Source organism: Bufo gargarizans, chromosome 7 (genome assembly GCF_014858855.1).
Source record: "Bufo gargarizans isolate SCDJY-AF-19 chromosome 7, ASM1485885v1, whole genome shotgun sequence".
In the NCBI taxonomy this organism is placed as follows: Eukaryota; Metazoa; Chordata; class Amphibia; order Anura; family Bufonidae; genus Bufo; species Bufo gargarizans.
Window position 1 is genome coordinate 189,022,665 of NC_058086.1, and position 13,032 is coordinate 189,035,696.

General features: G+C 38.0%; 1 protein-coding gene across 7 annotated transcripts in view; it reads right to left on the reverse strand.

The window, feature by feature from the left end:
* Positions 1 to 684: 684 nt before the first annotated feature.
* LOC122943996 (interferon-induced very large GTPase 1-like) overlaps positions 685 to 13,032 on the reverse strand; it is a 47,462-nt gene continuing 35,114 nt past the window's right edge. For all 7 annotated transcript variants that reach the window (XM_044302182.1, XM_044302184.1, XM_044302185.1 and 4 more), the window contains one exon: positions 685 to 8,872. In XM_044302182.1, the coding sequence (XP_044158117.1) occupies positions 1,630 to 8,862 (7,233 nt within the window). In that variant the 5' untranslated portion in view covers positions 8,863 to 8,872 and the 3' untranslated portion in view covers positions 685 to 1,629. The remainder of the gene's footprint in view (positions 8,873 to 13,032) is intronic.

Here is a 13,032-nt window from a genome sequence, read left to right on the forward strand (position 1 = left end):
GATCCGGCGTTGCGGCAAGTGTTCAGGATTTTTGGCCGGAGCAAAAATCGCAGCAAAAAACGTTCCGGTCCGGAACTGAAGACATCCTGATGCATCCTGAATGGATTTCTCGCCATTCAGAATGCATTGGGATAATCCTGATCAGGATTCTTCCGGCATAGAGCCCCGACGACGGAACTCTATGCCGGAAGAAAAGAACGCAAGTGTGAAAGAGCCCTAACAAGTTTACTCAGCATTGTATCATAAGGAAACACAGCAAACACAGTTTTATTTACATATCAAGTATAGATTTAAAGGGGTTGTCTAGGATCAGGATACTGATGGCCTATTATCAGAATGAGATCAGTTGGGGTCCGAATAATGTATTTGACACTGATATGGACACTGCGGACTCCACCTGCATGCTGTCTACTACCAGCGGTGGTGCACTATACTTCAGCTATGTTGCATTCTCCTGAAAATGTCTAAATTAATTAGTTTTGGCAGTGCATTGCTGAATCTAAACAATGAAGAGGCCACAGCGCTCACCATGGCCCCTTTAAACAGCTAATAGGCAGGGGGTGCCATCCTGAGGACAGAACATCGAAATTCTGAACCCCAGAAACCACTTTAAATGAAAATACCTGAAGGCTAATTAGATGTTTTATTTTATACTCAGCATTAAATTCTAATATTTTTTTTACCAAGTTTTTAAGAAAGTTGTAGAATAACAAACATCGGATCAGCTGATAGTTTGATAGTGGTCTCCACACTGATTATCACATCACTTCATTTAAATTATTAAATGTTCTTTCAAATATAATCATCGAGTTAATAGGTGAGTGTCACCTGTTTAGAAGCCTGGAGACCAGCTGGACAGCCCATTGATTTTAGTAGGTATTGTGCAATACATAATTGGCCTGCTTTGTTTCTGGATTCTTCTGCAGATTGTAGCTGATATCAGAGGGTTCCAGCAGTGGGATATCCTGTGATCAGCTTATGGTTCCTCGACCTCTCCTAGCAAAATGGCCTTGTCTAAAATGGGCAACCACTTATGATCACTCATCCATATTAATACCCCATTTTAGGCTACTTTCACACTAGCGTTTTTGCTGGATTCGGCAGGGCTCAGCAAAAACGCTTCTGTTATCGATGATACAACCATCTGCATCCGTTATGAATGGATCTGGTTGTATTATCTTTAACATAGCCAAGACGAATCCGTCATGAACTCCATTGAAAGTCAATGGGGGACAGATCCGTTTTCCTATGTATCAGATAGTGTCAGAGTTAAAAGGTTTTGCTCCGCATCCCATGATGGAAACGTCCTGTTCAGTTACGTTTTGTTCCTATTGACAATGAATGGAGACAAAACTGAAGCGTTTTTTTCCGGTATTGAAACCCTATGACGGATCTCAATACCGGAAAATAGAAACGCTAGAGTGAAAGTATCCTAAGATTTGAGCTGTTTATACATTTCATCCATTTTTGGTATCATTGCCAATATGCTTAACCCATATTACCTGTTACACATCATTTTACATAAAAAAATACTAGTAATTACAATATCATATTATAATTATATTGCCGTGGCAGTTTCACAGCAAAAAGTAATCTTAAGAAGACAACTTGATTTATTGTTTTAGTTTACTACATCATGTTTTCTATCTCTCTAATGGCATCCTGCTTGGTTATATTTCTCCACTGTGAAGGAATCTCACCTCTGCCTTGAAATTTTAAATTATAATATTTCTCAAAATCAGATTTAAAACGGCAGGTCACCCATTTCCAGTAGGATAAGGCAGAGTTGTCTGGAGTAATAGACCACTCACTGTAAGGGGGTCCTGCAGTTTTATAGTTTTTGTAGGGAAAACGTATACTTTCATTGTCATCTTCTATGTACCATATATTACTTGATACTACAGTAGTGCAGATATCCGTGGCAAAATGGTTGGTACAATGCCACTTCTCACCTCTTAAACCACTTGGACGATGGTACTTCATACTGTGACATCCATCATGTGTACTTGTAGTATGTGTGCAAATAGCATGACAAAATGGACACTTTTTCCAGCATCCGGGAAACTGGTCAAATAAAATGGTGAAGGTCTTCTGTTTAAGGGTTTGTAGATCACATGCAGATAACTCATCTTTAAGGTTTTTCACTACTATTTGTAAAGCCTTTGTCATTGCCTCCCTAAGGAAACCTATATCAGTTATGTTCTGGTATTGAATACTTTTCAGGTCATTTGAGGACAGCTTCATTTCATTTTGAAGCCCTTGGCAGAAACTTTCCAGCCAGGATTTAACATTTCCACGCTTGTCTGTAACCTCAGCAGTTGACTTATCGATAGCTTTTGAGACGAGTTGTCTAAAAAGATCCACTTTAATGTTGAAAATGTCAGAAATCTTTGTCTTGTTACTACAGTTCACGTGAACACGTTCTTTGATAAAGTCCTGAACTGCTGATTTCGGATCTTTGATGTAGTTAATGTAATCCTGGAAACGTTCCTTTTCTGCCAGTGATTTAAGTAAACAGTAGTCTAGTTTCGATCTGTTCCCATTTAAAGAAGGATCATTGCATTTCATGTCCCCAGCTAACTCAAGTGCAGCCTTTTCTGTCACTTCTTGTTGGATGGACCCTTTTAATGTATTGCACAATAATTCGGCTAGTGAAGCAGTTTCCTTTGATTCTTTGCAGGAGATTTTAAAACTCTGCCAGAATTGATCCCTTTTACCTTCCAAGTAAACAAGAGGATTGTTAGCTTCTCTAAAAGCATCTGAAATGCGGACAAATCTTCTGGCGGCAATTTGAGACAAGAACAGTGACACATACAGCTTATACTCTGTCAAAAATTTAAACTTTTTATCCAGCATGGTGTATATTTCCTTGTTAATCGTATTCAAAATTTCATGAAAATAGATACACTGATAATCCATTATCTCTTGCTCTTTTTTTTCAATATATTCATTAACTCGCTTCTCTAGAGCATATGTTGTATGTTTTATCTTGTCTTGATCATCATGGCTGAGTGTTCCAGAGGAAAACACCTTTGAAAAAAATCCTCGTTTACCCTCAATATACTTGGAGAACACTGCAAGAAAATCCTTCCAATTATAAGAATCACGAATTGTATCAACAAGATTGGTTTCTGTCTTGAAGCGTTCTAGGAAAACATTTTCTAAGTCTAGGTGGATCTCAGGACGCTCAGGCATGTTTATTGTGTTAGTTACTTCAGTAATCAAGGCATTCCACATGTCATTAAATTTTTCCTGCAATTCCTCATCATTAAGGTTTCTTCCTTTCAAAGTCAAGGCCAGTTTTTTGCTTTTCTCAAACATTTCATCTTCATATTTTTCCTTAAAAATGTTCATTTTTGCACTATTATTTTTTGCTGTCAATAGTTCATCAGTTTTTTTCTTCATCTCTTCTATGATATCACTTTTAAGAGTAGACAGTCTAATTTCTGTATTTGCTCTCCATTGCACTAACATTTCACAATCTTTTTCTTCTGTAAAAAATTTATTCAGATCTTCCTGAATCGTTTTGTATTTCGGTTCAAATTCCTTGGTTAGAGAAACCACATTTACAGATTTTATCACATCGTTGTGAATTTGGTTGTTGATTTTGTTTTGAAGCGTCAGCATGTGCTCTCTTAAAGACCATGCCAATTGACTGTATTTAGTTTCCAGTTTGTTATAAGCAGCAATTTCAAGAGAATTCTTAAAACTAAAAACAAAGTTTTCGTTAAGCAGCGCATTCCATAGATCATTAACACGTGCTTTAAACATTGAAATGCTCAAAATATTTGCACGTTCTTCCTGTTTCCCTGACTGGAGTATGATCTTCTTTAACTCTTGGACATTTTCACTGTAACTTGGATTTGGAGGGGCCATAGGTGGGTCACCTTCCCACAAATGGGCAAAATAGTGAATATGAGTGTTGACATCAAACTGAATGACATCATTGAAACAAGTGACATCACACTGCTCCTGCTGCGCTGCACACAATGTCATTTCATCCAGTTTCTCTTGCAATCTTCTTCTTCCCTCCATGTTTTTTTCTTTGGCTGTGATCTCACCAACATTTTGATGAACAAATAAACAGCTTGGTCTTAAGTTCACTTGTTTCATTCTGAGAAATGCTTGGACAGCAATCTGTAGAATGTCTTGCATTTCGGAAGGATTTTCACCAAAAATATTAATTACAGTGATGTTACCCAGGCCAATTACAAATGTAGCCAATTCATTATCATGGTTCACCGAATTCTTCTTTGATAGTTCTACAGCTCTTAAACCTTCGGTGTCTACAACAAGCACATATTCAAATTTTAGTTCTTGTTTAAGTTCTTCATCAACCTTAATAAGTTGCATAAACGCTCCTCGAGTACATCTGCCAGCACTCACTGCAAACTGGAGGCCAAACATAGCATTGAGTAAAGTGGATTTACCTGTACTCTGAATACCTAGTACAGAAAGGACATACAGCTTTTTATCTCCTAACAGTCCTATCAATTCATCCAGAACAGCTCCTATCCACTTCAATGGTACATGTGCAGCATCGCCATCCATAAGCTCTAATGGATACCCTGAAACCATAAGATGTGCTGCAATTTTAGGCAAAGTGAAAAAGCTTTTATCTTTTTCAGGGAATGTTTCTAATGCTTCATAAATTTGTGCCAGTTCTCTGAGAATATGCTCAAGCCCAAATGTTGAGATGTTGATCTTGGTTGATAGTTGTTCCAGGTTGTTTTCAATTTTTTGTATTACACGCTTATTTTTGCCCTTTTGCTTTTCCACTTTTAAATCTGACCAAACATTATGATATTCATGATAGAGAGTTGATAATGTTTCTGAAGACAAATCATCCAAAAACATTTTAAACCACTGCAGAAAATATAATTTTGAGCCCTGAGCATTTGAGTGTAGAATATTTAGGAGAGATCTCATAAAGTCATTTAAAGGAAAAGCTTTTTGTATTTGACTGTTTCTTAGCGCTTGTTTTTGAGACTCAATGTCACTCCGCTGTTGCTCAATGCTCAAATTATTTTTTCTCTTGAGCCTAGTGAGTTCCTTATCTTTTGTGCACCACATATGCCACAAATCACCTTGCAATGGCAGAAATGACTCCTTTATAGCTGAGAGTTTTTTTTCTTTTAGTAGGGACAGTAGAACCTCCGCGTGATCTCTTCCTTGCTTGCACTGCTCTTTGTCCACATCCACTATAAATCCATGACTTCTGGCAATGCTTGCACATTTGTTAAGAGAGTGTCTTTGATTTGAACTGGTCAATAATGATTGTATTGTAGTAGCTACTATGTCTACCATATCTGCTTCATTTCTGTCTCTTAAACCTATTTTTAATTTAGTACCAGGTTTTGGTGGAGGACATTCCTTGTCTGCAATAAGACAGATTAATGGTGTGGGAGATCTCACTAATCGCTGCAGAACTATTTTACCATGTCCTTCCCTTGCATCTCTATCATTGAACAAAACTACAATGACTGAGGAAATCTGCTCTAAAAATTGTACTTGTTTGTCATGGTCTCTAGCATCACCATGTAGATTGGTAAAGGCAATGCAGTCATCAAATGCATCATCATCCTTCCCACCTGGGCAATACCAAGCAATTTCTGTAATGCCATTCATTAGCAAAGAGTTCTTCGTACTTCCCTTGCAATGGCGGTGATAGAAGATGTCATGTCTTTGTTTACTGATCAGCCAGTTGATTATTTGTGACTTAGAAGAAGCTGATGGACCAAAGCGAATGAAAGATACAATAGGAGTTTCAGCTTCAGTAACACATTTGTTGTTCGCGACACTTTTTGCTTTCCATTTCTTTTTAACTTCTTGAAAAGACCAAAGAGGAAACTCAATGAGCTTTGTGCTGGGATTTTTTACCAACATTGGTACAGCAAACTGACAAAGTGAAAGTTTTGTGTAAATATACTGCCTCATAAAGTCATTAGCACAATGAAAAATTGCCATCTGCAGATCCATAGGGTGAATAGGTTGCTCTTGGTTTGCACTTTGGTTTTCAAACTCCTCATTGCTGTCATCAAGGAAATAATCTAAGAAATCTTCTGATATGTCATTTTCATCCACTTTATCATTTATGGTCACTATATTCTTTTGAGTGAGGTCATTAGCACTTTTGTACTGTGTATATCTAGCACGATAGTCCAACATGAGCAACTTTTGTAGATAATGGAAGGAAAGTTGATGTTCTCCTAAAGTCAGGGTTTCAGACATAGAAGATCTACATATCTTATGAAAATCAGCTGTTTTCATTTTTTGTGGATAATATTTTACAAGGTCAAGCCTCTTTAACAATTGCAAAAAGTCTTTGTCCATGTTGCTGCTGTCAATTTGTTCATCAGTGTTAATAAGTGTTATTTCATCCTGACAGATATTTTCCAGCTCTTTAGCAATTTCATCTGAGCTAAACTCCTTTCTTAATACAATTCCATAGGCAAATTCTCTTAGATTATCTTCCATTTTGCTCCAATCATAAAATTCAGAACGCTGATGAACAATTTTGTTAACATTAGATAAGATATCACCTTCTAGATGACTTTTCATGAAATTCAATCGGTCTGCTTTCTGTTGAGCAGTCATTTCTTTGTAAACACCAGCAAATTTAAACCCTGTGTACAAGAGAAAAGCTTGTGCCCGTTCAGCACATTGACCTTTGAGGTTTGCATATTCTTTATAGACTTCTTCTATGTTGTTTTGCAGGATATCTATATCATTCCGTCCTAGAATGTTACGAAAGTAGAGATTTTTTATACAGTATCCAGCGTTATTTGCGATCAGGAGCACCAGTAATTCAGAATCTTTTTGTTTTGTCTTCCTCATAGTTTTTAAAAACGAATAAAGTGAGCAACCGATCTGCTGGGTAGCTTTTATCTTAGCTTGGAATTGTTCTTCTGTAGATGATGACAGAGAAAGTGTTATCTGAGAAAGATTTTCTTTTGATTTCTGCAAAACATCAAGGAGCTCCTTAAATTCAGAAAGATGGATCTGATCAAGTTCATTCTTCTCTGAATTATAAATCCACCTCATAATAAATGAAGCATCAAGAAAATTATCAACTGAATAAATATGTGGCTCAAGTAGTTCTTGCAGTGAAATTTTTATGCGATAGACATTTTTCTCTGTACTTTCTTGATATCTCTTAACGATGCTAAGCAAAAATTCTTGAAGACCTTTATCCGACAGGCACAAATTCACCCAAGCGCTGTAACTTCTTGTGGTTTCATTCAGTGTTTGTTTAAAGTCACTTAATGTTTTCAGATGTTCCTCAGAATCCTCAGCTTTCCAAGATTGTATTTCTTGCAAGAATATCTTAGTTTTTTCTAAAGCAGTCAGTAAATTTTCTCCAACCATTGTTTCTGAAGACAGACCAGTTGATGATGTGTAAGAATCAATTAAACATGAAGCAAGTTTCATTGTATCTGTGAACTGATCCCTGTGATTACTCACAATAATTTCCCAAACAGGCATGAGCTGAAATCCACGATCTATGACACTCCATGTCTTGTTACTAGCTATAAGACCTGATCTCCAATGAAAGAGAGAATCAACTTCTGAAGGACCCCCTGTTTTGGTGGAGAAGAACTGAATATCTTTCTGAAATTTGGAGATTGTTGATTGGTCAATGGAACCATATGTATTTGTTTTTTTTAAGTCAAAATCTCCTCCAATTCCAGCATAACTAGCACCAACATAGAAGTTTAGTGCCTCTGATGTCATTCTTTTAGCTTCTTGCATCTGATTAGATGAAATGCCTTCCATGGAAGCTTTCCACCAGTATATTCCCCCAAAGTGTACAGGGCCTAGGTTAACATGAGAGCCAAACCTCTGGAAAAAATCAGTACATTTCATTCTTATGCCTTGTTTCCCTGAATCTATGGCAATTAGTTTTTCAATGTCTTTTAATGCATTTAGTGCACTCTGTGAGAGTTTCATCTGGTCCTTAGTGAAGTAGCAGGATGCTAGTGGGATGTAATTGTATCTTGTTGTACAGACATATTGTTGTTGACTAGACTGTTTACTGGTTTTATCAGATTCTGAATCTTTGCTATAATCTGTACCGATTTTTAGACCGAAGCCCATGAAACTAAAATTAACTGAGCTACTTAAACTTAAACCTACTTTTTCAACAGTTTTTTTAAAACTGGACTCCTCTATTTGGGATGTAAATTCCTTTTGTTGAAAAACTGGACTTTGCTCTGGTCCAAGAAGTTGGAAACAATCTGGAATACATAGCAGTGGTTCACGTTTTTGAAACACATCATTAATGTTTTTTGTTTGGAAAATTCCTTCAAGTGCCAAACCCCCAGAAGCATATCTAAGGAGGTCTTCATCTTTTATATTGTCAGATTTTTTAAATGGTTCTTCCATGAACTTAATCTGTTTTTTATAGTAATCTATAAGATCCACTATAGACTTTTCATGTGGTGCTGAACAATCAGAAGGTATTTCTAGGGCTTTACGAATTTCTTCTTCCCTCTGCTTGACCATTTCATCATGTCGATCTTTTCCTTCAGATCTTAATGTTTTTAGCTCAGTTATTGCCTTTAATGCTTGTTCGTTCTTTTCTTTCATTACCTGACGTCGCTTCTCTTGCGTTTCCTTAACATTTGTACTGCTATCTGGCACATTGCATAGTTGACGTAAAGCTCTTTTTTCCCATTGGTAACGGGTCTTCTCCTCTAGTAGCGAGCAGTCTTCAGGCTGAATGTATTGTACTGATTGTATATTGTTAATGCCCAGGTTTTCTTCAAGCACACCGAGCCAATACTCAGGATCCAAGCCAGTCTCTCTAAGTCTATTGACAAGCTCAACATCAGAAGAACTCCCATCGTGATGTCCTGACATTTCCACAGAGCTGAAAGGAAATAATGAAAAAGGTTACGATAATGAAAATTCCCAAAATGTTTTATTAGGATATGAGATCAAAAAGTAATTTAAAATAGTAATTAAAATTAGTTTTCACCACAAGAGATAAATAAGTTCTTCTTACAATAGTCTATCTATAGCAGATTTTAAAGTGTAGGCACGATAATGCCTTCCTTACTGAATACCTGTGCCCCACTGTGGATCTAGATCATGAGAATGTTTTTTAAACCTAGGATGCTTTTATTACCTAATTTAAAAAATGCATTAATCAAAACCCATATGAGCATCTATCTTTAGGGGCACAGTCCCTGACCTGTGTTTGGAGGAGCCAAGCCCAACATCAGCATATCCATTTCTGTTATTTTCTTGTTATAAAGGGCATCTGTCAGGAGATTTGTCCCTATGACACCGGCTGACCTGTTACATATGCGCTCGGCAGCTGAATGCATCTTTGTTGGTCCCATGTTCATATGTGCCCATATTGCTGAGAAACATTTTGTTTTAATATATGCAAATGAGCCTCTAGGAGCAACGGGGGCGTTGCCATTACACCTAGAGGCTCTGCTCTGTCCCTGCAATTACCGTGCCCTCTGCACTTTGATTGACAGGGCGAGGCAGGCGTAATCACATTTACACTGCCTGGTCCTATCCATCAAAGTGCAGAGGGTGCGGCAGTTGCAGAGAGAGAAGAGCCTCTAGGTGTAACAGCGACACCCACGTTGCTCCTAGAGGCTCAATTGCATATAATTTTTCTCAGCAATTCGGGCACCATATGAACATGAGACCAACATGGATGCCTTCAGCTGCTAAGTGCATCTTAGATCTCAAAACAGGAAATTGCATATGTGAAAGTAGCCTTGCAGTACGGCAGCGGGTTAAACTGACTATGCAGTTGTACATAGCGTTGGACATATTTTTATTCAAGGGTACAATGTGAGGCATATTTTCCATTTAGGGATACAATGTGGGATACATGTTTATTCAGGGGCACTTTGTGGAGAATATATTTTTTATTTAGTTGCAAGGGGTATTTTTTATGAACTTGGTTCTGGTGTTGTATTACTGTTATAAACTTGGTTCTGTATTTATCAACTGACGAAGATTCTGGGGCTCTATGTATGTACTGAGCTTGGTTCTGGTGCTGTATGTATATTATGGACTTGGTTCTGGTGTTTTACTTATGTAATAAGCTTGGTTTGGTGCTGTATATATGATATGAACTTGGGTCTGGTGTTTTAGCTATGTAATAAGTAGTGGCGGACTGGCCATAGACTTTATAGGGAAATTTTCAGCTGGGCCGATGCCCAGGGGGCCGCCTGAGCCCTCCTCATGGCCGGCCAGTGGAAATTTTTTGCGATGTATTTTGTGCTGCTGGCAGTATTTTGTGATTGTCTGCGGTATTTGGCTCTGTTGGGGTGGTATAATGTGCCACAATATGGTATTGCTGGCCCTGCCTTCCATCAATTTGGACCCGACTACAAAACAGGGCCACTTTTAGTATTTTTTCCAGGGCCACTTTAAGCTCCCAGTCTGCCCCTGCATGAAGGGATATGTATTCATGCTGGGGGGTGGACCCAATTTTGGATAATTTATAGGAAATTAGTTATGTACCATAATATTATTTATATAACATTATTTAGAGTCCACATTACTATACTGTGAATTTGGAGTATTGCAATTATTTTATTTAGTTATGAAAGTACAAATAATTTTACTGCAGTGTGCTACCCACACGTATATCTTTGTAGATAAAGTAGGAAAACTGTTGTTAAACGTTTGAATTCCACCTCTACACCCTTGTCTATCATCCTCAGCCTCCACACCTTATTAGATAAGAGAAACATAGAAATCTAGAATGTGTCGGCAGATAAGAACCATTTGGCCCATCTAGTCTGCCCAATATACTAAATACTATGAATAGCCATTGGCCCTATCTTATATGAAGGATGGCCTTATGCCTATCCCATGCATGCTTAAACTCCTCCACTGTATTTGCAGCTGCCACTTCTGCAGGAAGGCTATTCCATGCATCCACTACTCTCTCAGTAAAGTAATACTTCCTGATATTACTTTTAAACCTTTGCCCCTCTAATTTAAAACTATGTCCTCTTGTAACAGTTTTTCTTATTTTAAATATTCTCTCCTCTTTTACCTTGTTGATTGCCTTTATGTATTTAAAGGTTTCTATCATATCCCCTCTGTCTCGTCTTTCTTCCAATCTATACATGAGATGGACAAACCTTGGCTACTCAGGCTGGCCGCCATGTTGGACAAGGAGGAACTGAAAATCTGCCAGCTCAGGGATCATCACAATTCCCTAGTTAACTTTCTGGGTGCTCCTCTGCTTTTGCAGGAGTCAACCATCAAGAGGCAGACAAGCAAGGCTGGGAAATGGGGTAGGTAGTGTAGGCACCCTTTGTGGGCGCCATGAAACCTCAGGTTTGAGAAGGCACAATTTTAACATTTATAGAATTCTTGACAACTCTCCTAGAACATCTAGCAGGCTCCTGGAAAAAGGTAAGACATCCTGGACTCCCAGAAGAGCTGTCAAATCTCCCTCATAGCTTATGCACTTCCTGAGTTCTCACTGTATGTGATACCAGCATGCTACTGCAGTCGTCAGGGTGTACAGCAAGGGGTCCCTTAAAGTAAATGTTTTCGTGACGGCAGTTGCTGCAAAGCAACAATGGGAGAGAATCCCTTAAAGAAATGGTGTTGGTGGTACCCAGGTGTAGGAATGGCCGAGTGGTATAGCGTGGCCTAGAATGTCCCTTTAAGTGTACTTGTGCACGTGTCACAGTGCTCCTACCTGTATACGCTTGACACCAGGCATTGCCCTCCGAAGGCAGAAAAAAGGAGTGAATAATTGAAGGATTTGAAGAAATGATTTGAGTCCAGACCTTGTGATGAAGTTCAATAACAGTTTTACTTTTGGCAAACGTTCCTCTAACAGTTTCAGGCTTTGTCTTGGTTCCCAGCAGACTTTAGCATTAAAACTGCTACATCTGTTGCTCTCTAGCTCTGCTGTACTGACAAGCTTTCTGTATAACTTTGTTTTTACTGTATGTCGCAACTTCTCTTTGCAGTCTGACTCTAGCTTAATCCAAGGAACTCTGCTCCTGGCTTTAGAGACTCCAAGCTGTAGCCTCCGCATCCAGCAGAGCTGAAGGTGCTCTGGCTGGCTTGGGCATAGCACGTCCACTACTACTGTAAGCTGGCAAGTACGATCTAAAGGCCTCATATTTTTCACTCTAAGACTTAACCCCCCTTCCCCTAAACTAACCTTTGAAAGCACCCTCTGTTCCAGTGGCACAACTCCTGATGGGGACCTTCTTGATCCAGAGACTACTGTAGCCAGTCAATAGCTTCAGTGGTCATGTGTGCAAGAATGAACAATCATTGCTATTCATTTCTGGTTTCACAGGCACCACCATGAGATGCAGCGCTAGAATAGAGGGCACTATGATAGGTGGGTGTTTTTTTAATTTTTGAACAATTCTGTTGACCATTCATTTTTTTAGAAGGTAAGAAGGTAAGCAGGCACATTCATATAAGGGTAGTATCATAGCTAATTTATTAATGGGGTTAGTATGGGTATACGATATATGTGGAATTTCTTGGTGATGAAATTGATTCAATAAATATTCCAATATAAGTCAATAAAAATGTGCCTTGGAATAAAAGATCAAAAATCTAAAATAAAAATGAGGAATAAAAATAAGATAAAATTGCCACATATGCATATGAATCTGATAAAAGTAATCCTCCGTGGAATAGTCCTTCACAAGTGAAGATTCCTTAATCTAAGGCTGTATATACAGGGAGTGCAGAATTATTAGGCAAGTTGTATTTTTGAGGATTAATTTTATTATTGAACAACAACCATGTTCTCAATGAACCCAAAAAACTCATTAATATCAAAGCTGAATATTTTTGGAAGTAGTTTTTAGTTTGTTTTTAGTTTTAGCTATTTTAGGGGGATATCTGTGTGTGCAGGTGACTATTACTGTGCATAATTATTAGGCAACTTAACAAAAAACAAATATATACCCATTTCAATTATTTATTTTTACCAGTGAAACCAATATAACATCTCAACATTCACAAATATACATTTCTGACATTCAAAAACAAAACAAAAACAAATCA